At 37.3% G+C, this 23,951-nt stretch overlaps 3 protein-coding genes across 3 annotated transcripts in view; 2 read left to right on the top strand and 1 right to left on the bottom strand.

Annotated features, from left to right (window-relative positions):
• The first annotated feature begins 333 nt into the window (after positions 1–333).
• LOC103508236 lies at positions 334–7,108 on the top strand. Its single transcript, XM_008472767.3, has 4 exons — positions 334–769; positions 1,664–1,785; positions 2,452–2,736; positions 4,709–7,108. The coding sequence occupies exons 1-4, from the start codon at positions 756–758 to the stop codon at positions 7,048–7,050; spliced, it is 2,763 nt and encodes a 920-aa protein (XP_008470989.1). The 5' UTR covers positions 334–755; the 3' UTR covers positions 7,051–7,108.
• Positions 7,109–9,979: 2,871 nt separating this feature from the next.
• Positions 9,980–11,802, top strand: LOC103508235. The gene is made up of 3 exons (XM_008472766.3): positions 9,980–10,292; positions 10,607–10,757; positions 11,237–11,802. Exons 1-3 carry the CDS (start codon positions 10,035–10,037, stop codon positions 11,296–11,298), a joined length of 471 nt encoding a protein of 156 aa, XP_008470988.1. The 5' UTR covers positions 9,980–10,034; the 3' UTR covers positions 11,299–11,802.
• Positions 11,803–14,278: 2,476 nt separating this feature from the next.
• Positions 14,279–23,951, bottom strand: part of LOC108252271 (radial spoke head 1 homolog) — a 28,968-nt gene continuing 19,295 nt past the window's right edge. Inside the window, exons 2-4 of the mRNA XM_017443662.2 lie at positions 21,036–21,152; positions 15,384–15,616; positions 14,279–15,020 (exon numbers count right to left, since the gene is read on the bottom strand). Of these exons, the coding sequence (XP_017299151.2) occupies positions 14,583–15,020; positions 15,384–15,616; positions 21,036–21,152 (788 nt within the window). The 3' untranslated portion in view covers positions 14,279–14,582. The remainder of the gene's footprint in view (positions 15,021–15,383; positions 15,617–21,035; positions 21,153–23,951) is intronic.

Genomic DNA, 23,951 nt, shown 5'->3' with positions numbered 1-23,951 from the left:
TCTTCAACTCGTCGATCGGTGGCGTCGACTATGTGTGTGGACACAGCGGCTCAAAACAGACTTGAGCGAAAAGTATATAGCGCATCGAGTAGGTAGAGAGAAGTGACGACTTCAAACCGCATAGAACTGAGAGCAACAAGCAACTAGACAACGTTCTAGCACAACTACCTCTGAGCTACTCTTGCTGGATTGATGAACACCCCTATCCTCCCCGGAGCAGGAAGTAGGCACAAGGCGTATAGGTGGTGTGTGTGTGTATATATATATATACCTACTTTTCTATCTTCTTCTCCTCCGGATATATAAAACTACTCTTTCACCTCCACACCGAAAGATAGGTCTGAGACTGTTTTTACTTAGCATTTTGAATAACTTATCTAATTAAAAAAATCTCGTGCTCACAGATTTTGAAATATCATTACCAGAGAGAATTCACTTATACAGCTTGGGGGGTGCATAAATTCGCCTCCGGCACTGTATAAACGACATGGTAAAATCTGTCTTTTTCGCCACCGAGAGTATAAAAATAGATAGAAACGCGCCTTTTCACCTCCCACTGTTGCCAGCTCTAAACGCGCCATTCTCTCCCTGCATCGTAGTCACGTGATCAAGTGTCTTTGTTTGTGTTTGATAATTTTCTATTTTCTCACTTGTGAAATGTGAAATCACTGAAATCTTAATCTTAAAAATGTTCAATGTTAATTTTTTATATAATTTCTAAAAGAAATAAAGAAAATTATCTGTGAACCTACACAATGAAATCGACACGGTAAGTACCTACCTACATTTTTTTTTTTGAACCTACAAAAAAAAATCCACCGGGGAAATCCCCCCCTACTTTTTTTTTTTTTTTTTTTTTTTTCAGATTGTGTTATCAACTTTGATGCAAAATTAAAATCTACCGACGAAAAGTATCAAAAGAGACATTTTGGGTGAAACCAATTACAGCTATTCCCACTTTAACCCAGTGTTTCATTTTCATCTATACCCATACCTAATATTTATGAGTTATGAGAACCTTTGCCTTAATCCAGAGTTACACCTGTTGAACTCTTTGGTCAGTGACCTCTTTATATTATGACATTACTAGCAGTTTGATTGTGCTTTGGTACAATGTGGGGAAAAAAAAAAAAAAAAGTTATCTTTCCCCCCTTTCAAACATATAAAAAAAAAAAAAAAAAAAAAAAAAAAAAAAAAAAAAAAAAAAAAAAACAGTTCCCCGGGGTGGGGATTTGAACCCAGGGCCCCATGCATGTCAAGCACAGCCAGTACTGTTCGTCCAGGAAGCTAAGTCAACGTTGTGTAAAACTATATAAAATTAAATTGTGTTTTTCGGGTTTCCATCTATCTGGTGAAAATAATGGCACACATTTCTAAACACCTTGTATGTATTCCTTTGTGTACATATTTATTAAACACCCCGGGGGTGGGGGGTAGGGGTTTTAAAAAAAAAAAAAAAAAAAAAAAAAAAAATGTTATTGCACACCTAGGTCATAGGGAAAAACTTCAGAGTTAAGTGGTTTGGTTCCCACTTTAGAGTTATGTGGTTTGGAACAAGTCAATTTTTATAAAAACATTTTTCCCTCCCCTTAAAGATGTCAGAATGTTACTCAAAGGTAGTCAAACCATTATATTATTCATATCTTATCTCATCTTATTTCAGGGCTAAAAAGATTATGACCCTCCTAGCAAAGCAAAAGCTACGGAAACGTGATGATATTGATAGCAATGCTAACAGAATCCAAGTGACTGTCTCAACTGGACCTCTTCCACACAAGAAGAAAGGTAAAAAAGTATAACACCCAAATTAATTAATTAATTTGAACTATATTTTATGAAATTAAAGCCTAAAGGGTCCACAAGCCTAAAGGGCCTGAATCCCGAGTTAAAGGGGCAAGGTAAAGAAGAACTATTTTATTTTTAATTTTCTTATCCTATAATGTTATGTAAACCTAATCCACGTAGAGACTTGAAATTTGGTACCTATGCAAGTTACTTATAGATAGGGGATGCAGCACAAAACTTGGTTGAAATTGGCCAAACTGTTAGGTCCATTTTTGGCACTTTTTAAGGGAGAAGATATAGAAAAAACTATGAGAATATAAAATGTTTTAAACTAAAGAATTTGACTGTCGGGGCAGGACTGAAAAGTCCCTATATGCCAACAGTGTAAATAGCACCTCCTTATTGATCAGAAATAAATTTAGAGATAAAATAAACATAATTATTAGGTGGTAAAAAAAAAAGATAGTGTGATTTTCACACCTTTTTATTTTTCTTCTAACAATTTGCCACCGTTGTTATGCTATCATAACACTGTAATGTTAAAAGGGGGTCTTGGTGCAGATAAAAAACTCGAGTTTGAAAGCTCTAGCATGCAAAGTAAGAATCTTATTTTTTAAGATAAGAAAAGTTGCATGTTGTTTACCATCATTTTTATTATTATTTCAGGTGAAGACAATCATTCTAATGGTGTTTCACCAGGCTGTAACAGCACTGACTATGCTCCGAGATTATCCACTGAGTCAGTTGATGGTGTTTCACCAGATGATGACAATACTGACTCTGTTCCAAAATTATCCACTGAGTCAGTTGATGGTGTTTCACCGGATGATGACAATACTGACTCTGTTCCAACATTATCCACTGTGTCAGTTGATGGTGTTTCACCGGGTGATGACAATACTGACTATGTTCCAAGATTAGCCACTGTGTCAGTTGATGGCGTTTTATCAGGTAATTTTGTTTATTTACTTATTTGGGAGGAGGGGGAGGATAAAATTTGACTGTTTGAGGGCCCTGATCATAAAGGATTTTCTTCTTCTTCCTTGCCTTTTTACTTTCCTTTTTTTTTTTTTTTTTTTTTTTTTTTTTTTTTTTAAGATAAAACCTTTTGTTTGTAGCTAAGTTGGTTCCTAGGAATGTAGGAATGTACTTTGTATTTTTTGGAAACACATCATGGCGGGTGATCAAATAAATCAATCGAAAAATTCGGAAAAGCTGTGTTTGGCCAGACTAGAAGAAGAAGAAGGAAAACAGCCTACAGATATTGTACTAATCGAAAAGTTACACAAATTACTTGCTTTGTACATTTTTTTAGAACTGAATCTTCCTTGTCTAAAACTTTAGTTAAATAACTAAAGTTTGTGTCGACTGAGGAGGAAACAGCTCTTGTTCATGGCAATCGATTTTCCTCTGAATCTTCTTTATTTTCTTGACATTGTTTCTTCACATAAATATATGTGCGTCCAATATTTGTTTGATATTCAATTTTCATATTTCTAAACGTGAAATTTAAGTAAGTGGATTTAATAAATTTATTTTATTGTTGTTACATATTTTGACAAAACCAGTTACAAATAAATCTACCAATGATTGTATTGGCCCGTGCTTTATTTTACTTATTTATTATTATTTTTTTCAATTTTTTTTTCATAGTAAAATTATGTTGATATTTTTTTTCTCAACAAAAAGAAAACGGGTCATTTTAGAACTTAGGTATAGGTTGTTTTGGTTTTAGTTCAAAAGTTAGAGTTCAAAACCCACCAGAGGTATTAACTTCTTGCTTTTGAAAAACTGAACTATGTACTTTACATAATTTGTCATGAAAAAAATGATGCTATTCCCATATTTCTAGGACTTTCATATCATAAGATAATTATGAACCAACATAGGATATTGAACTCTAACATTCAAACTAAGTCCTAGAACCTTGAAACCACCATCAATGGATCTGTCGGGCTAAACTACCCCTGATTCCCCCTTTGTACCACATAAATACCTATTGGCGACAAACTAAGTCCTAAAACCTTGAGACCACCATCAATTTCAAATTAATGTATTTAACTATTTAATAAATATTTTTCTATCTTTTTAGTCTCCGATACTTTTTCTTTAACTTTTTCGCCTCCTCCCCCCTTTGTACCACATAAATACCTATTGGCGACAAACTAAGTCCTAAAACCTTGAGACCACCATCAATTTCAAATTAATGTATTTAATAAATATTTTTCTATCTTTTTAGTCTCCGATACTTTTTCTTTAACTTTTTCGCCTCCTGTGCAGTGTTGCCAAACGTTTTGGAGTTTCAGATTTTAGTGCCAAAACACGTTTTGAGGTCCCTAGAGCCTAAATCCAAAGTTTCAGTCATTGGTCCGTGTGTGTGTCTGTGTGTCCGTCTGTAAACAAAATATCTCGAGAACGGTAAGAGCAGCTAGAGACTTGAAATTTTGTATGTATCTTTCAAATGTGACAAGGATGCGACACGAAACTGAGTGTGGTTAAGACCGGTGCAACGCTTGGCGGCATTTTACCGCTTTTTGGCGGTTTTCGGTGTAATTCAATATCTCTGGAACGGTATAAGCTAAAGACTTGAAATTTTGTATGTAGTTCACAAATGTGACAAGGATGCAACCCAAAACGTTTGGTTAAAATAGGTGCTGCCGTTGGCGGTATTTTGACCGCTTTTTGGCGGTTTTCAGCTATACTGACTAAATGGTTAGAGATATTGTAAATGCACCATTCAATAGGATAAGGAAAGTTGTGTGATGTTCACACCAGATTTTTTCACTGTAACATCGGCAAAAGGGGTCTTGGTGAAGAGAAAAATTCGAGGTTGAAAGCTCTAGACTAAAAAGTATTTGGGAATCTTTTTTTTTTAAGATTAGGAAAGTTGTGTGTTGTTTACAAGACATTTTTATTGTTTCAGATGAGGACAATGAGTCTGATGGTTCTTGGTCACCGGGTGGTGACAGCACTGATTATGTTCCTGAATCATCCAATGGTGAAGAATCGGACATCGATCTTTCGTCTGATTCTCGACCAAAACGCTCTGGATTTACACAACAAGTACCTTGTGCCCCTGACATTGGTGACTCGGATTCGGACATTGGGGTATCTTCGGATTTAAATCTTGCAATATCGGCTTTGAACACGGCATCAGATTTAGACAGTCTAGCATCCAGTTCGGACGAAGGCGATGGTCCCAAGAAAAAGAAGTATGGAAAGTATAAAACCTTCTGTAAGTTCTGTTCAACTAAAGTTTTCAATTTCGAGAGGCATCTTGAAAGAAAACACAAAAATGAGAAATCTGTTATCGAGTTGCTCTCTCATTCTAAGAAAGAGAAAGAGGGCCGGGACCAAAGGCGAAAATTGCTCTCGCTGATTCGAAATGAAGGTCATTACAATGAGTATCTCAAACATGTTGAGTCTAAAGATAATAGTGCAGTGTATCCAATGCAAAAGCTGCCTTGCATACACTGCAGCAAGATAGTTACCAAGAATTATCTGTCAAGACATCAGAAAAAATGTATGATAAAACCTATCAATGTAAAAGGAATGAGGCACCAAGCCATTTCGGCTACGGCTGTGCAGGTTGCACAACAAACCAATGAAAGAATAATTTCTTTAAGACTTAGAAAAGAAGTTCTGAATAAAATGAACCATGATGATATTGGAACGGTTGTCAGAAATGATGAACTCATTTTAGCATTTGGGAATTCGTATCTACAAAAACACAAGAGAGTTCAAATCGCATCTTGTTGTTCCAACAAACTGAGGGAGTGTGCTCGTCTTCTTATAGAAGTACGTCGTCGCTGTGTAAACCCTCGTCTTCAGTTCAAAGATATATTGTCGCCAGAATATTATGACAACATCGTCTTGGCAACTCAGACTATCTGTGGTTTTGACAGTTCTTCAAAAACATATAAGGCTCCTAGCTTAGCCTTACATATGGGGACTACTCTGTCAAGAGTTAGCAATGTTTTATTTAACATGTACGCTAAAAAGAAATGGTTCATAAATAAAGACCATAAGAATGATTTAAAACGAACAAAATATTTCAAACAAATAGTTGAAACCCAATGGTGTAGTGATGTTTCGTCCCTAGCATTGAAAGATATCAACGAAAAGAAATGGAAGAAGCCAAAACAACTCCCTGTCACCCAAGATATCCTAACCCTGAGAAATTGTATTGTAAAACATGGGGAAGATAACTATGAAGCTCTGTCCAAAAATAAACAAGATGAGGTTGCTTACAGAAACTTGACCGATGCAGCCCTTGCATACACTATTCTTTTTAATAGAAAAAGAATTGGTGACGTTCAATACCTGGACATTGAATCATATGAACGTAGCTACCAAGTGGAAAATCAAACTGAATATATGAACCAATTAAGCAAATCTGAACAATTATTGTGTAAATCATACAAGAGAGTTGTGGGAGGTGGCAAAGGAAGTCGCGCGGTGGTTATTCTTTTCCCGCCCAAACTTCAAAAACAAATAGAACTTCTTCTTGAATGCCGAACAAGTATTGGCGTGCTTAAATCGAACCAATACCTTTTTGCTTATCCCAATCGTACAGAATATCTAAGGAGTGGTGTTGTGCTAAAACAATTTGCGGTGTTGAGCGGAGTTAAAAGACCTGACCTTATGACTGGCAACAACATTCGTAAACAAATAGCGACTATAATGCTGGTAGCTAACTTGGACAAAGAACACTATAGCGAGTTAGCAAAATTCATGGGCCACACCGAGAAAACTCACAAAGAATTTTATGAAATCAACCAAGATGCTTATCAAACGGCTAAAATTGGGAATCTTTTGAAAATGATTGATCAAGGAAAAAATCAAGGTGAAATACAAGAAGTAGATATACAAGTTGAAGCTGAAAATGAAATAGGAGCTGAAAGTGAACATGACATACAAACTGAAAAAGCAATAGAAACTACAGGTGAAAATAATGAAAACAGAAATAAGAACGGTGGAGTAGAACATGATGAAAATGACGAAGCAAATGAGAGTGACAACAGTTCATGTTCAAGTCCACGTACCAAAAAAAAGAAGAAACAACCAAGTCAAAAGAGACATCGCTGGACAGAAGTTCAGAAGAAGACAGTACGTTCTTACTTTAGAAGTCATATTAACCAAAAACGAGCACCTAAGAAAAATGAATGTGAGGAGCTCATGAAGCAACATCCAACACTTTTGAAATCCTTAGATTGGGTAAAAATAAAAACATATGTTTACAACGTCTATTCTCAGGCCAAATAGGTAGCTATTAATTGAACTTACCTATAAAAAAATTGTTTTCTGTTAGTTTTTTTTTTTTTTTTTTCGTCCAAAACTTGAATTTGAAACTTGATACTTGGGTTTTTGGGATATGATTAAGATTTTACATGTGCGGCAAAGCAGAGAAACAACTCTTTTTTTTATAAGTCTCTAGAATGATAACTTTGTCTTTTTTATCTTTCTTGCTTATTTATTGATTATAATTTATTTTTCGCGTGCCCGGTTATGTTATCGACACGTGAATCCATTAAATAAACATTGACAAAACAGTCGTTATAGCGATTGTTGTTATTCTTGATCTTGAAATAATTTAGGTGAGATGAGATTTAAAGGTGCAAACATCTTTATACTTTTTAACTTATAGTTTGTTTAGTAACCTGCGTGTATGATAAAATACACTTTCTTTGCGTTACAGTTCTTTTATTTCTTCTGAAGTCTTCCTTTTAGCTGAACGGTACTTGTTCTCGACAAGGAGGAGTCAGCTGTGTTGAAATCAATAAATTGATTTCAAAGATCTGTTCCTTTCTGAGTCAAGAAATTTTTTTTCATGTTTCGTCCATTATACACACATTTGAAAGCTTAATTCATGTTATAGAGCATCCGACAAAAGGAAGAAGAAGATCAGATCAGACCGGTTTGTGGTCGAAAAGGCTTAAAAAGCTACTACAATAAACTAGTGGCCGGTACTACACAAAGTTTTTTTATGTTTCATGTAAGGATGTAAGGATCCCTTGGTTGAATCGATGTTTGTTTTCCAAAATAGAAGTTTAATACATATTTCATTGTAAACTTTGTATCCAAGTTAAGAGTTTTTAGTCTGTTTTCTATTAAACTAAGATTGAAAGTTACATATCTTATATTTTTAGTCTGGTATCTCGGGCAAGAAGGAGAAATAAGGAAAATTTATAAGAGTGTATTGTATTGATGTTATATCACAATTCTAGTGTGTGTAATTGATTATATATATCGGGTATAATAAGCTTTTTTATAAAAAAAAAAAAAAAAAAAAAAAAAAAAAAATGGTACTATTCCCATGTTTCTAGGATTTCCATATCATAAGATAATTTATGAACCAAGATAGGATATTGAACTCTAACATTCAAACTAAGTCCTAGAACCTTGAAACCACCATCAATGGATCTGTCGGGCTAAACTACCCCTGATTCCCCCTTTGTACCACATAAATACCTATTGGCGACAAACTAAGTCCTAAAACCTTGAGACCACCATCAATTTCAAATTAATGTATTCAATAAATATTTTTCTATCTTTCTAGTCTCCGATACCCTTTCCTTGACTTTTTCGCCTCCTGTGCAGTGTTGCCAAATGTTTTGGAGTCGTGAAAGATAAAAATACATATCTCCAAAATATACAACACAAAAGCGCTACGTGGTGGTCGATTTGCGAACTAAATTTTTAAAATTGTATAATTCAAAAATTAAAATGTTTTTTTCACCTCCGAACCGATTTTCGGATTTGGGGTCTAGGGGGGTATTCTGAGTGATTCGCCCTCACTTGCACGTTAATGTTGAATATTGAGTGCATCCTGAAATAACTAGTAGCACGCTAGCACGTGATGTTTCATGGCAACTGTTCAGTTACCAATGACCGACACCGTTGCTTTAGGCCCTTAGGTACAATGGTGCCAATAAAGACTCACCAAATCGTAATTATCTCTCATTATAATGGTGCCAGTTTACACAAGCTGTTGAGGCTGAGTTCATCCTGAAAACTCGAAAAGTAAAATCCCATCCCCCTACTGTTGTCATGGGATTTTTCTCGAAAAATCTCGTCCTCAACACGCTCCCCTGTGCTAGATCCCGGAAATCCAAACCAAAAAGTCCAAAAACCAAAATAAATAACCGACGCCAGCGCTTGAAATCTTCCAGTGGTGAAAACTGTTACTACGCATACTGCTACAAATTTCCGCTTGGTGCATTATTAGCGCTAGTAACAATTTTCGAAGAGCGGCAAATTTTAAAAATGTAAAAACCAAAAAGTTTTTCAGTGGTTCCCAAATTTGGAGTAAATAGGTTTTTTGAACTTTTGATTACATTTCATGGTCTTTTTCAAAGCTTTTAGGACTAAAAAGGTACTTCTATGGTTATATTCCTCAGGTACGTACAACTGGTTAACTTTTCACTTATTTACATACAATTTATTGACTGTTTTAAGCTTCAGTTTGACCCAAAACTCACCCAACCGTAATCAGTTCTTTAAATGTACATAATATTAAGCTCAGGAAGATTACTACTGGATGTACAGACCTACCAACTTGATTTACTTCATCGTAGGCTGGGCTAGACTTTCCATAGTTTATATAAAAGTTAAGCCTTAACAGCTGTGAGGAGTTAGGTACTGGTGCAGGTAGGTAAGTACTTTGCCTGCAAACAAAATATCTGTCAAAAATTCCTTGCTTGAAACCTTGGTCTTCTAGAAACACATTGTATTGTTATTTTTGCTCCAATGTCCAGTGCCACATTTTGAGTTAAACAAGTCTAATTGATTAAATCAAGTAAACAGTTTGAAATTAAAGTAAAAATATGGCTAGAGACCATCACCCCGGTGTATGGCAGATATAAAACGATATCTTTTCTTTACTCTGCCAACACCATTCAGCGAAAGCTAAAGCTGCTAAACCTTGGTCTTCTAGAAACACATTGTATTGTTATTTTTGCTCCAATGTCCAGTGCCACATTTTGAGTTAAACAAGTCTAATTGATTTAATCAAGTAAACAGTTTGAAATTAAAGAAAAAACATGGCTAGAGACCATCACCCCGATGTATGGCAGATATAAAAAGATATCTTTTCTTTACTCTGCCAACACCATTCAGCGAAAGCTAAAGCCACTACAACAACAACAACAATAACAACAATCCAATCAGCTGAATTTTGCTGACTATCGCACGGCATTATAGACAAAGCACTGCGGGTCGCCCTAGACCTAGAGGAGGCCGACACGCTCATGGACGTACATCACAGTGCTCGCGCCTTAGGTCATCTCGACCTCGCCTCGGCTGCCCTAGAGCACGCCCTAGACCTAGGGCACTCGTCTGAGTCTTCTTGCTCGTGTAGTTCCTCATCGGATGAGTCTGGGGAGAGCTTTGTGCTACCCCCGCCTACCTCAGTGCTTCCTCCCCTGCCTAAACCTAAAGTGAAGTTTGCAGACACTGTCACTCATATTCGTGTCCCGGTGCCGGGGCCTTCAGTAGTGACCAACAATGTGAGTTGTACTTGACATTAGGAATAATGGGGGTTATAGCCACCTTTTGTTTAATTGAAATTCCCATCTCTTCATTTCTTCCTATAATGTTGAATATTGAGTGCATCCTGAAATAACTAGTAGCACGCTAGCACGTGATGTTTCATGGCAACTGTTCAGTTACCAATGACCGACACCGTTGCTTTAGGCCCTTAGGTACAATGGTGCCAATAAAGACTCACCAAATCGTAATTATCTCTCATTATAATGGTGCCAGTTTACACAAGCTGTTGAGGCTGAGTTCATCCTGAAAACTCTCTCTCTGTTGTTTTCAGGTGCCATCATCCTCTACGCATTTCAATGGAAACCTTGGTATCCCATTGACCCCTCCTTCTACATCAGCGCGACCTCAACCAAATCACATTACCCCTACAAGTCAAATTATTCCGTCCACTTCCAAACACATAGTCTACCAAACTCCATTACGTAAGTTTCTTATTAAGATTCCCTTCATTCCCTGATTGTCACCAACATTGACACTTGACAGTGTAAGATGATCTAGGAAATCAGTATTTAAAAGGGTTATTTTCTGATGGTCTTGTGTTGACTAGGGCCAAATGCGAAATATGATCTCTCTTCTGGACAAACTAATGAGAGACATACTACGACGAAGACCATATAAGTTGAATTAAATATTTTGAATCATGGTTTTGTAGGTACAGGTACTATGGTACATTCTTTTTAAAACTGTTGTTCTAACATACCTAAGTACATACGTACTACACAGCCCAAGTCGTTCTGTTCTGCATAACAGGTCGAATATCTACAAAACCTCGCCATCATGATTGATCTCGAAAGGGCTGGTTGTTTTCCATTAGACTAGGTTCTCTGATTTTTCTTCCCACTTCCTACATGTTAACACCAATGTCTTCCACTTTCCTAACACAAATATTTTTTACTTTCAGCAATCAAATTTGACGAGGAAGAAGCCAAAAAGATCAAAGTGGTCCATTTCGGAGTAGTGTAACCAAAAGTTAGAGATAGTATTGTGCCATTTTTTCATTCCGTCCATGTCAAACATTATGTACCTTTTCCATTTTTTCTTGTAAATAGCAAGTACCTGTTTTATAAATGTTCCAACAGTTGTTTGGTGGCTGGGCGGAAAATAATGGCATAGCTGAATGTTGCTAGCATTTGCTGCCATCTAGCCTTCAAACAACTGTTGGACCGACCATTATTTTATTCTGTATTTTTATATTAAAAGTAAACGGACACATTTTACAAATTTACCCTAATTTAAGGTTTCTTTCTCTCCCCGGATTTAATCAGTTGGGTAAATTTACTTTGTACAAGTGTATAATATGCCCAATTTAAAGTATACTTTGTCTTCCACGTTGGTTGTCCTAGTAAGATTTTATTCTGCAATTAAATACAATGAATTATTGTTTGATTGTATTGTTAATTACTCTTTTGTATCAGAAATATTTTCCATGTACTTTTACCAAAATATATTTTATTTTTTTATACCGAACTTTGGCTTATTACTTTCCTTTTTTTATTCTCTCTTTACAATAAGACCTCTTGTGAAACTAGATACAGTCGAACCTGTCTAAGTGGGAAATCTGGATATCTGGGAAAAAAATCGTGGCCCCTTCATTTTTTACTAAAAAACCTGTTTAAATGGGAAAATCGAGCCTCTATAAGTGGGAATGACTTTTTCTAGATACTGGGTCCGGAGCCTCTGTAAGTGGGAAAGGTTGCCATTTTCCTAGGTCAGGAGCCTTCTGCGGACCTCTGTAAGTGAGCTATGTAATATAATGCGCATAGCGACCGGTGCCAGCATGGTAGGTAAACATTGGATTTCAGGATTATTGAGATATTGGAAAAATCCTACAATGCTGCAGTGAGCACCAAAGTTGTGACATAATAACACAAAGAAACTGCATTTACATTTCCCTTTCCTCTCTAGTGCTGAATGCATCCTGAAATAGTTATTTTAACCGACCTAGGTTTCAGGAGGGCGTGGGTTCAATCCCAGCCGAGGTATGGAATTTTATCCTCAATATAATTTGAGAATTCGACCACTGATAGTGGTAGCCTACCGCTGGAGTAAAGGGACTTTTCCGTCCTATGTGATAAATAAGCACTATTATCATTCCCCTTGCTGTTTCCTCAGGCACGGCATTATAGACAAAGCACTGCGGGTCGCCCTAGACCTAGAGGAGGCCGACACGCTCATGGACGTACATCACAGTGCTCGCGCCCTAGGTCATCTTGACCTCGCCTCGGCTGCCCTAGAGCACGCCCTAGACCTAGGGCAGTCGTCTGAGTCGTAGTGCTTATTGATACATAGCATAAGACTGAAAAGTCCCTTTATTCCAGCAGTAGGCTACAACTACTATTGTGGCCAAATTCTCAAATTATCTTCTTCTTCGCCCTTTTCCATGTTTATGATGGGGTTTAGAGTGATCAGCTTTAGAGGCCAACTGGTTTTGGCTAAACAAAATTTTCCGAGTGGATGCCTTTCGCACTCAACCTTTGCTATTGATATAGCATAAGGAACTTTGGACTAGTCTACTCCCTATTTATAGTCCCCTAGCTAGACGCTGATCTACTCTTTGTTTATAGTCCCTCAGCCAGACAGTTATATTGTAAATAAATTTTATACCTCGCCTGGGATTGAACCCACGAACTCCTGTTTCTGTTTATCAGGGAAGTGTACTGACCATTACACTACCGAGGCAGGTATAAAAGACTCTCGAGGGAAAGGTAACCATTAGGGAAGGTTAACTCCGAAGGCGTTCTATACCAGCTAACCGAGATAGTTCCATTATTATACAATGTGTTCAAATACCTAATCAAGTTCTCGTTATTTTTTTCTTTCTTTCATTATTTTTCTTTTCGTTTCAGTATGATTTTGTCTTTACTGCGAGATAATCCTCTGGATAAACCTAGTCAGCATGGAGCTGTAGAATACTGAACGTAAGGAAATCGTGCTTGTTTGCCAAAGATCCTACGTTTAAGTCCCACAGGTGACAAGAATTTGCATCCTCATTCCGATTGTACTTTGAGATATTCGCCCCGCCAAGTCAAGAAAGTTTGACCGTGCTACTAGAGATAATATACGCCTATCTAGGTAGTATTATTAATGGAAAATAATCCTGTATGGAATATCAAGTTTTAGCTTGCTGTCCGTTCTTACCTCTCTGTGAGGCACATACTACACTAACTGCGGAATGGACATCTTATGACACGGACAAGAAGACTGTTAACAGATTTTCAGCTACAAAAAGCAATCAGCGCATGTTTTCGAAGTCCGACGATAAAAGTGAAATGTTCGTGGTTACACTCGCAGTTCAAAACTTTAAACAGACTGGATTAAACAATCTGATTGGTTGAATCACTTGAATATGAGATTAAGATTGGCCAATCAGACGAAAAGAAAACAGATTAGCAGGAGTCATCTTACCTCATGGAAATTCAGTGTTTATGAACAATGTGTATGAAGACTATGAAGGTATGAAGCTACTGCTCCCAAACCAAAGATTTTGATATATGTAATTTGTTTCCTGTAAGTTTAGTATGTGCTATAATGCTACATACATATTTAGGGCCCTAAAATAAATGTTTTCAGTGTACATAGGTATTAGACATTTTTTTCCTTTCCTTTTCCCTCTCTTGTTTTTATCAATATTAAATGCATGTAAGTTAACTAATCCTCTGTAACTTTCACATTGAACAGGTATCAGAGTGCCCTGATGTACTTATGAGTACATCGCCAGAAAAGATGCATACAAATTGTGAAACCCCTAATATCCTTTTGTTTTTAGTGTGTGTATTATTTGTTTTTATTTTATCTCATAAGTTTGTAGTTTTTTTGTGATTTGTGATAAAAAATATACTTTTTTTACATCCCTACTTACTGAAATCGATGTTCTGTATTGGTTGATGATTTTTCATCCAACTCCAAGGTAGAACTTTAAGAAATAAGAGGCTCTGTAGCCGAGTTGTCGAAAGCTTTTACTATCGAGATTATTTTATAATGAAATTTCCCGTCAACATTACCGAAAAAAATCTAGACAATATTTAATGAAATCGAGGTTTTCGAACTTGGCTTGTCTCTGACTCTGTTTCCGTGAGGTTTCCTTAGACCAGCGGATCCCTAACCTAGCGTAAATTACTAAAGAGAAAAGGGCTACATATTTTCAATAGGTATATGTTGTTGTCACATAAAATATGTCGGCATATTTGACTATTAGGTCATTCATTCCCCCTTTGCATCCCGGTATTTCATCAATAAACTCTCAGAACTCAGTTAGGAGGAGCGTTCATATTCTCATGCATACTGGGTGAACTCATCACTTCAATCTGGTCTCCAATGTGCAACTCCCCCGCACTCGACACCAAGTCCTCTTCCTCTCCCAGTTCCTCCCTTCCCTCACTCCAAGCTCCCTCTTCTTGTTCGGAATTCTCACTCAATAGGATCGCACTCTGCACACTCTCAATATCGGGGGAATCAGGGAGGATTCTCGTCTTGGGTAGAGGTGGCATGAGGCTCTCATCATATTCTACAACATCTTTGGCAAACCATTGGGATGGGGGCCCTTCCTTTCTGGGTTTTTCCTCGTCTCCCTCGCCTGAAGTTTCAGCCTGTATTTCTTCAGCTTCTAGATCAGGTGGGGGACTACTGTATATTCCGAGCTGCATGCAGTTCAGACGAGGAAACACGAACACGCCTTTCCCGAGAGGCTGGAAAATGAAGTCATCAAATAGGAAGACACATAAAAAAGAATAATACACAAACAAAAGCTGTATTTCTTACTTTCTCGAAATCGAAGACAGGATAGAAGAAAGCCAAGCTGTTCCGAGAACGAACCTTATAGGGTATGTTTAGGATAAAGTTCGCCCAAGGCGGGAATCGAACCCGTGACCTAGCGTTTACAAGGAGACTCTCCAAGCTAACTAGGCTGGCTTTTATGGGAGTACTAAGTTGTATTCGATTATGTGAAATTTGATTCAGTCAAACATGGCTGAATTAAATCATTGGTTCAGCCATGTTTGACTGAATTAAATTTCACATAATCGAATATACCTAACTCTAAGTATTCTTACCCTATTGTTCTCAAAGAACCCATGGAATGACACTCCACTCATGGGATATTCCAGTCTACCACCGCCAGTTATTTCATCCGCATCCCAAGCACAGGTCAGTTTGACTCCTAGCGTTGCATATGTGTATGTGCCAATGCCATGGCGCTTGCCTTTGAACCACGCGCCAGAATAAGTGTCACCATTGATGTAATAGTAGATACCACATCCGTGCTGCGTGTTCTTCTTCCATTCGCCTGGGACGAAGAAAAGTGGAGGTATTGGGAAAGGAAACGTGTACCTACTGATTTGGAATAGATTGAAGAATCAAATTGCCAAGAGGTTTGACAGAGGGAACTGCAACTGCTAAGACCTTATCGTTTATCGTCCCGAAATCGAAGAGAAAAGGAAGACACGATAAGAAAAAAGCAGCCGTTCCGAGAACGAACCTTATCTGTTTAGGATAAAATCGACCCCGGGCGGGAATCGCAACCGTGACCTAGCGCCTACAAGGCAGACGCACTACCAACCAAGCTAACTAGGCTGGGCTCTAAGTTTAAGCTCAAATCGCGGTCCCGGCCATTTTCCGGATTTAAATTTGTAGCCCCATATTATTTGTAGATCAAAGATTTGACTTCCTAATTCTCACCTTCATATCTGCTTCCATCCGGATAATAGAACGTCCCCATTCCGGACCTCAAACCAAACCGATACTCGCCATCATACCGAGCCCCATTCCTCTTGTCAAACACGTACAGGCCTTTACCATAGCGTAGGTTCTTGCTATAGCACCCCTCGTAGTAATCTCCGTTAGCATGCAAGGCTCTACCGGTACCGTGCCTCTGCTGGCGGGCATTCCTTCCACATCATACCGAGCCCCATTCCTCTTGTCAAACACGTACAGGCCTTTACCATAGCGTAGGTTCTTGCTATAGCATCCCTCGTAGTAATCTCCGTTAGCATGCAAGGCTCTACCGGTACCGTGCCTCTGCTGGCGGGCATTCCTTCCCCCTTCGTATTGCTGAGGGAAGATAGACAGCAAAGCTCGACTAATAACTATTTATAGGACTAAAATTTATAAATTAGGGACAGGCCCAGCTTGTTTTCCTATGGTTTAGTACAGGCGCTTAGAAGAGGGGGGAAATGGGAAAGGAAATTACGGTCAGTATGATCTAAAAGAGAGGGAGAGAGAAAACTTACACCAAGAGGATTTTCAATTTCTTCCTCTTCTTCGAAACCAGTTCCAGCAGATCCATCGTCCGCCATTTTGAATCCTCAGGTGCTGACAAAATCGTGCTGGCGGGCATTCCTTCCCCCTTCGTATTGCTGAGGGAAGATAGACAGCAAAGCTCGACTAATAACTATTTATAGGACTAAAATTTTTAAATTAGGGACAGGCCCAGCTTGTTTTCCTATGGTTTAGTACAGGCGCTTAGAAGAGGGGGGAATGGGAAAGGAAATTACGGTCAGTATGATTTAAAAGAGAGGGAGAGAGAAAACTTACCCCAAGAGGATTTTCAATTTCTTCCTCTTCTTCGAAGCCAGTTCCAGCAGATCCATCGTCCGCCATTTTGAATCCTCAGGTGCTGACAAAATCTTTACACCAAGAGGATTTTCAATTTCTTCCTCTTCTTCGAAACCAGTTCCAGCAGATCCATCGTCCGCCATTTTGAATCCTCAGGTGCTAACAAAATCTTTTGATGGCTCAAATAAAAAACAGGGAGAAAACAGACCGTACCCGTAGTAGTGAAATGTGCTTCGTTTGATATTTAGGGCGACAAAATCAAAATCTTCTGGCCAAAAATTTTCAAAGGACAGTTTTGTCTCAAATCTCGACAGCCTAGTTAGCTTGGAGGGTAGCACGTCTGCCTTGTAAGCTCAAGGTCGCGGGTTCGATTTTATAATAAACAGATAATGTTCGTTCTTGGAACCGTAGTAGTGAAATGTGCTTCGTTTGATATTTAGGGCGACAAAATCAAAATCTTCTGGCCAAAAATTTTCAAAGGACAGTTTTGTCTCGAATCTCGACAGCCTAGTTAGCTTGGAGGGTAGCACGTCTGCCTCGTAAGCTCAAGGTCGCGGGTTCGATTTTATAATAAACAGATAATGTTCGTTCTTGGAATGGCTGGCTTTCTCCTATCCTGTCTTTCTTCACGCTTCGCTTTCGGGACGACAAGACCTCAGCAGCTACAGTTCTCTCTCTAAAAAAAAAAAAAAAAATGGACTGATTGCAATACTTTCTTATTATGTACCTTGTATAGGTTCCCTATACGTAAGGGTAATAGAAAGTAAAAATCACATCGAATTTCATCATGTCGAGAGGTTTGATAGATGAAACTGCAACAGTGGAGGTATTATTGTCCGAAAACGAAGAGAGAAGGGGAAAGTCAGTCGTTCCGAGAACGAACATCATCCGTTCCGAGAACTCACACCGGAAATTGGTAGAAGAAAAAAGTTTACTCGTGTAGATAATTCTTTAAGGTGGAGTACATAGTACATACGAGTACCTACCTATTGATGAAAAGTTTGAATTTGCCCCGTGAGTGCAGAGGAATTTTGGATGAATGAGAGTTCTCTGGGCCTTCATCACTCCCAATAATAGTGCTTATTGATACATAGCATAAGACTGAAAAGTCCCTTTATTCCAGCAGTAGGCTTTAGGCTACAACTACTATTGTGGCCAAATTCTCAAATTAGATAGATAGATAGATAGATAAAAGTGCTAGGGGCTTGCTCCACCTCTGTCGCGGGTTGACCCGGTATTGCAAATTCTCAAATTATCTTCTTCTTCTTCGCCCCGAACTCACACCGGAAATTGGTAGAAGAAAAAAGTTTACTCGTGTAGATAATTCTTTAAGGTGGAGTACATAGTACATACGAGTACCTATACCTACCTATTGATGAAAAGTTTGAATTTGCCCCGTGAGTGCAGAGGAATTTTGGATGAATGAACATTAATCGTGTTAGTGACTTTACAGAAAAACTTCTTTCTGCCTCCCTAATTAGTAATATTACGTACATTGTATAGAGGTGTTGGGTGGAAAAGTTTTTCTTTACTTTACAGAAAAACTTCTTTCTGCCTCCCTAATTAGTAATATTACGTACATTGTATAGAGGTGTTGGGTGGAAAAGTTTTTCTTTTCCAACTGACTTTACAGAAAAACTTCTTTCTGCCTCCCTAATTAGTAATATTACGTACATTGTATAGAGGTGTTGGGTGGAAAAGTTTTTCTTTCCTTAGGTATGCACTGACATTAATTTCCCGATATTCATTACGGAAAAATGGCAAGCAATCATAATAAAGTAAACTAAAAACTACCTAGTACCTACCTATGGTAAATTGACGTACTTAATACAGCTAGATTCATTATCAAAATTAGACAAAGTAAACTAAAAACTACCTAGTACCTACCTATGGTAAATTGACGTACTTAATACAGCTAGATTCATTATCAAAATTAGACAAAAAAATAACACAACGTAGGAAGATTCACATGCTATACGTAAGTAAACACACCCACCCATAATGCTTGGTCAAGTATGATGTACCGGGGATTTAAAGATTTAAACACATTCATTCAAATGCCAAGTCTGTTATAACCCCAATGCATGAATAGTTCCCAATAGATATACGCGGGATTGAAAAGAAAAGTAATTATTTCTAAGAAAACCAATTCTGAAAGTAAAATACATATTGGTATTGCCCCACATGAAAATCATGAAAATTTTCTGATTGTAAATGTCAATAAACTCAGAGAGAAAGTACAATAAAAAGAAGGAAAGAAAACCCACATGAAAATCATGAAAATTTTCTGATTGTAAATGTCAATAAACTCAGAGAGAAAGTACAATAAAAAGAAGGAAAGAAAAAAAAAGAAAAGCATTGCTATAAATTTGTACATAAAAAATACATGATAGTATAATCTTATTCATCAAACGCATTAAAATTTTGATGTTATTCTCGTGGGAGGGTTAACAAGAAAAGCCCCAAGTTGTTAAAATTTTACCCCGACCAAAAACATACAGAAATAACCTGATGGTAACCACAAACAGAGCAATAAAAGTCTTGGAGTATTCTTATACAATAAGCTTCAGGGATTCCCAAATTCTGCAATGGGCTGTATAACAGACAATTTGATAGAGGTTCTAACATACATTTACGTTATCAAAGCTAAACTGTAGAGAGGAATTACTAGGCGAGGTTAATGAGACAGTTGAGGCATTATCTTCCACCTAACCTCTTGTAGGTAATATACCAAGGAGGGTCTTTTGTATAAATTTTAGGTACAATATAAACAATATTTCAAAATTAGACTACCTAACTTAAATTATTAATAATGTGAACAGTTAGTTGGTATTTCGTAAAAAGGAATTTACGAATGAGAATGTAAGCCTCCATACAGGGTTGAATAATAGACAACAATCCTCCATACACGTGCCTATGACCTTTTTTTAATCGATTTTATGCTGGCAACATAAATTACATTACTTTCCTTCCTATAGGAAAAGTATGGAAAGCTCTACTCTAAAAGTATACTTTCAATATCAAAACAAACCAGTCACTTTGGACTCTTTTTCTCTCGTTTTTTTTTTTCTTTTTTCTTTTCATTTTTTATTTCGTTTACTTTTTAGGTAGGTATATAAAAAGGATGGTGAATGTAGGTACAAACCATCCCTACCCTCATATCGCCTACCTATACGAGTATACGTACGCATTTGGTGAAAAGATAATGAAAAATGTTCAGCATTTTTCACGTAATGAAGCATACTCAAATTTCCTATAACGAATACACAACCCCTAGTCCAGCTAACGTATGAGAATGCTGTCTTGCAGAAAGAAAACCTCATTGTGAAAAAGTAGCCAGGTAGCCACCTCCACACAAGATAACAGGCACCCCCCCTCAATGAAATCCTGGATATGGTTTATAATTTGGATGAAAATGATAATTCGTAGGGCAATTACAAAAATCCTTAAGTAGTTATGTCGGATATGTCGATCGAATATTGCCTGAACAACGTGCAACTTGTGGAATCTGCTTTATGTTTACAAATTTTACATACCTAATGTTCAAACTTCGAGCCTTATTATAGCTACTTATTTCAAAATAAAGAGTCAATCATTCCAAAAGGAGGTATAAAAGAAAGCAGGAAAATGAGTGGACTGTATACAAAAATACGTAATATTATACTAATGAAGTCTGCAGGGGTAAAGGGACTTTTCAGTCCTATCCCTGCAGGATAAACATGGTATATTCTATTCTAATGAGAAGTTTGTATTGGAAACATTGAAAGAAAAGCTTTTTTACTGAAGGAAACTATTGCCCACAAACTCACATATTATATTCATAGAATAGTCTGCACGTGCAAAGATTGTAGTCCATTGTTATTTACTCGTAGCAGGATAATACCTATTGTTTGTTATTTAGAAGGATAATACAAGCACACAACGATTAGACATTCTTAGGGGGAATGGTGGGTTCCTTCTGACCCGGTATTGAGCTGGCACGCGTCGGATCCAGTATATTGGTACAGCGAGGAGTATAAAATCCCACCAGCCCAAAACTCTAGCTTTCTGACTCGGTATTGAGCTGGCACGCGTCGGATCCAGTATATTGGTACAGCGAGGAGTATAAAATCCCACCAGCCCAAAACTCGAGCTTTACACAATTCAAGCACCTGTTAACAGCCCGATGAGCGCTGCTTTCTCCTTCTCCTTCTTGCGAACAACTTCTAAGCTTCGACTTTTCCAGTTGCTCTTCCTCAGCTTAATAGGACGACTGCCGACGTATCTCCCTGTGGAATAGAAAGCACACGTTCAGGTAAGCGATGTTTTTTTCGTCAAGATCAGACCTTGCGATTTTCATTTTCTTTATTTCTACCTAATTAGAGTAATTCATGCAATTTATTTATGTATTTATTTCATAAATAGCAGATATTCAAAGATGTTTTTCCCGTGTCAATATTGACTTATATCAGTTTTAAATTTTGCGTTCTCAATATCTTCTTTAAAGTATAGATTTATAATTTAAATTTATTTTTCATAAATTACCTAAACAAATACATGATAGGCCAAACAAAAAGTTGTAATTTTGCAGCATTTTTTTTCCCCCAAGAGGTTGCTAGTTGGTATTTTAAACTCATAAAAGATAAAGGCAATTATTTAACTAGGAAAAAAGTTTCCTGCCAGGATCAGTTTCTAGTTATGTACTAGGCACTGTGTAGTAGAAGTAGACAGATGTAATTAATTTATTATTAGGTATAAGTCCTAAGTGTTATTTGATAATTTGATAGTCCAATGTCAAAGATAGTGATTTGATAAATTTTAGCATATTGCATACCTACAGAATTTTCGGGCGTTCATACAATTATAGTTGTTACATAGGTACATTACATATGTGACCAATTTATGCCTGCCCTTTTCTCCTGCAATTATGTCCAATTTTTCTAAGAAGCGTAAGAAATGAGAAACGAGCTCATGCTGAAAGCATGCTTCCTGCTTTCTCCTCAATATCTTGTGGGACTATCCAAAATTTAAAGAGAGCCAATAAATACCCAAGATGTATACATATTTAGGTATAGTAAATTACTAATTTAACAGACAGGCAGTAGAATCAACATAAAACATACATATTAGGTGGGTTTCAAAAAGAGATATAAGTTGAAATTTACTGTTTCCCAAATCAGCATAAAATTTCAAATTTACGAGAAGAGTGTGTTTGGACGTGGAACTGAGATAAAGAGGAATCCTGTTTAGAAAGAGAAAGCTATTGTTTATAAATTCGGAGGAGAATATCCTTTTTTCCAATTCAAAAATTTGTTCCAATGGAATTTTCTCTACTTTGTATTCCGAAAACCACAGCAAGACGTTTTTGTGGTTTCAGAAATTTATTGAAATGGAAAATGATTTAAACTTATTTCAAATTCACATGACGAGATAAAAACAAATAAATAAATAAAATAAAATAGGTAAATAAGTATAGTGTAAAGAAACAGGTAGATTCGCAGATTCCTATAAGCTTAACCCATCCCTTGGGGCAGTTGTCCCAACACCTAAGCCTCAGAGAGTGCTCTTTGTGTATGAACGACCTACCTACATAAAACATAATGTCCCTGCGGGGCCTACAATGCCCGCGGCCGCGGGGGTGCTATTTAAGCCATTGGTCACTCAGACTTTCGCACTCCTTATGGCCAATCAGTTGAATTTTGTGTAATCAGTTTTTTAGGTATACCCACATAATGTCCCTGCGGGGCCCTACAATGCCCGCGGCTGCGGGGGTGGTATTTAAGCCATTGGTCACTCAGACTCTATTGGTACGAAATCCAGTATCTCTATATAGTGGAAAAGCAATTTAATAGATACTTGGGTATTATTATAGGTAAGTATATGTAGGTATTATAGGTAAATATGTGTGGGATTCACAGTCCCAGATGCATTCTAAGAAAACCCCTAATGGACGGAATCTAAGAGAGGAAAACTAAACGAAAGGTTAAAGCTTTTAGAAATTTGAGAATACTCAAGACGAGTACAGGAAATTCGGACTAATGTGAAGCAAAAGAGAACCCTCTTCCAGTCCTAATGGTCAAGAAGAAAATTAAAGATCACATTTTACTGCCTTTTTTTCAAGTCACAAAATAATAGTTATCTGAAGGATTAGGTAGGTTATTGTCATCTTGATCTCACTTAGTGGGTTATGTTAAACTAACAAGTAGGTATTTTGGTTTTGCCGGAAGGAAGGCCATATTATAGGAAGATTTAACGTACAGGGTAACATTAGGAGAAGAAAACCTACCCTAGATTTGTAATGAACACCGAGGACGATCTCACTAGGAGGATTACAAGTGTCATTAAACTAACAAGTAGGTATTTTGGTTTTGCCGGAAGGAAGGCCATATTATAGGAAGATTTAACGTACAGGGTAACATTAGGAGAAGACAACCTACCCTAGATTTGTAATGAACACCGGGGACGATCTCACTAGGAAGATTACAAGTGTCCCATAGTGCCAAATTTTTAGATTCTTTTGGATAAGAAAACTGATCAAATGTTTGTATTATCCGGAAGGAAGGCCATATTATAGGAAGATTTAACGTACAGGGTAACATTAGGAGAAGAAAACCTACCCTAGATTTGTAATGAACACCGGGGACGATCTCACTAGGAGGATTACAAGTGTCACATAGTGCCAAATTTTTAGATTCTTTTGGATAAGAAAACTGAAGAAGACAGGGAGAGATGTAAATCTAGAGTTAGAGTATTGAAGAGGCAGGTATTCCTTAAGAGATATATTTATCATTTTCCCTCCAAGGGATAACATTAAACATTTACAGTCCTACTCTATTAGCTAGAATTTGAAAACGCTCATTTCACCTTTGAACTCTTCATAAATCACTCAACGCCCACTCAAAAAATTTCCACACAGAATATCCAGTTCAGATAAACCTGGTAAAATGGATTTAAAATATTCAAAGGAAATTAGGAACTGAACATCTTTTATCTAATTTATTTTGTTCTCTTTAATCTACCTGTAGACTTGAAATAAATGGGCCAAAAATAAACTCGCATACTTTTAGAATAAGGGGAGGGGGGGGAAT

Source organism: Diaphorina citri, unplaced genomic scaffold (genome assembly GCF_000475195.1).
Source record: "Diaphorina citri unplaced genomic scaffold, Diaci psyllid genome assembly version 1.1 scaffold379, whole genome shotgun sequence".
NCBI lineage: Eukaryota > Metazoa > Arthropoda > Insecta > Hemiptera > Psyllidae > Diaphorina > Diaphorina citri.
This window is presented reverse-complemented; position numbering and strand designations above follow the sequence as displayed.

Coding starts and splice junctions, on each gene's coding strand:
- LOC103508236 (XM_008472767.3), top strand. Junction 1,786..2,451: donor TCTTCCACACAAGAAGAAAG/GTAAAAAAGTAT, acceptor TTATTATTTCAG/GTGAAGACAATCATTCTAAT. Junction 2,737..4,708: donor AGTTGATGGCGTTTTATCAG/GTAATTTTGTTT, acceptor TTATTGTTTCAG/ATGAGGACAATGAGTCTGAT.
- LOC103508235 (XM_008472766.3), top strand. CDS start 10,035: ATGGACGTACATCACAGTGCTCGCGCCTTAGGTCATCTCGACCTCGCC. Junction 10,293..10,606: donor CTTCAGTAGTGACCAACAAT/GTGAGTTGTACT, acceptor TGTTGTTTTCAG/GTGCCATCATCCTCTACGCA. Junction 10,758..11,236: donor AGTCTACCAAACTCCATTAC/GTAAGTTTCTTA, acceptor TTTTACTTTCAG/CAATCAAATTTGACGAGGAA.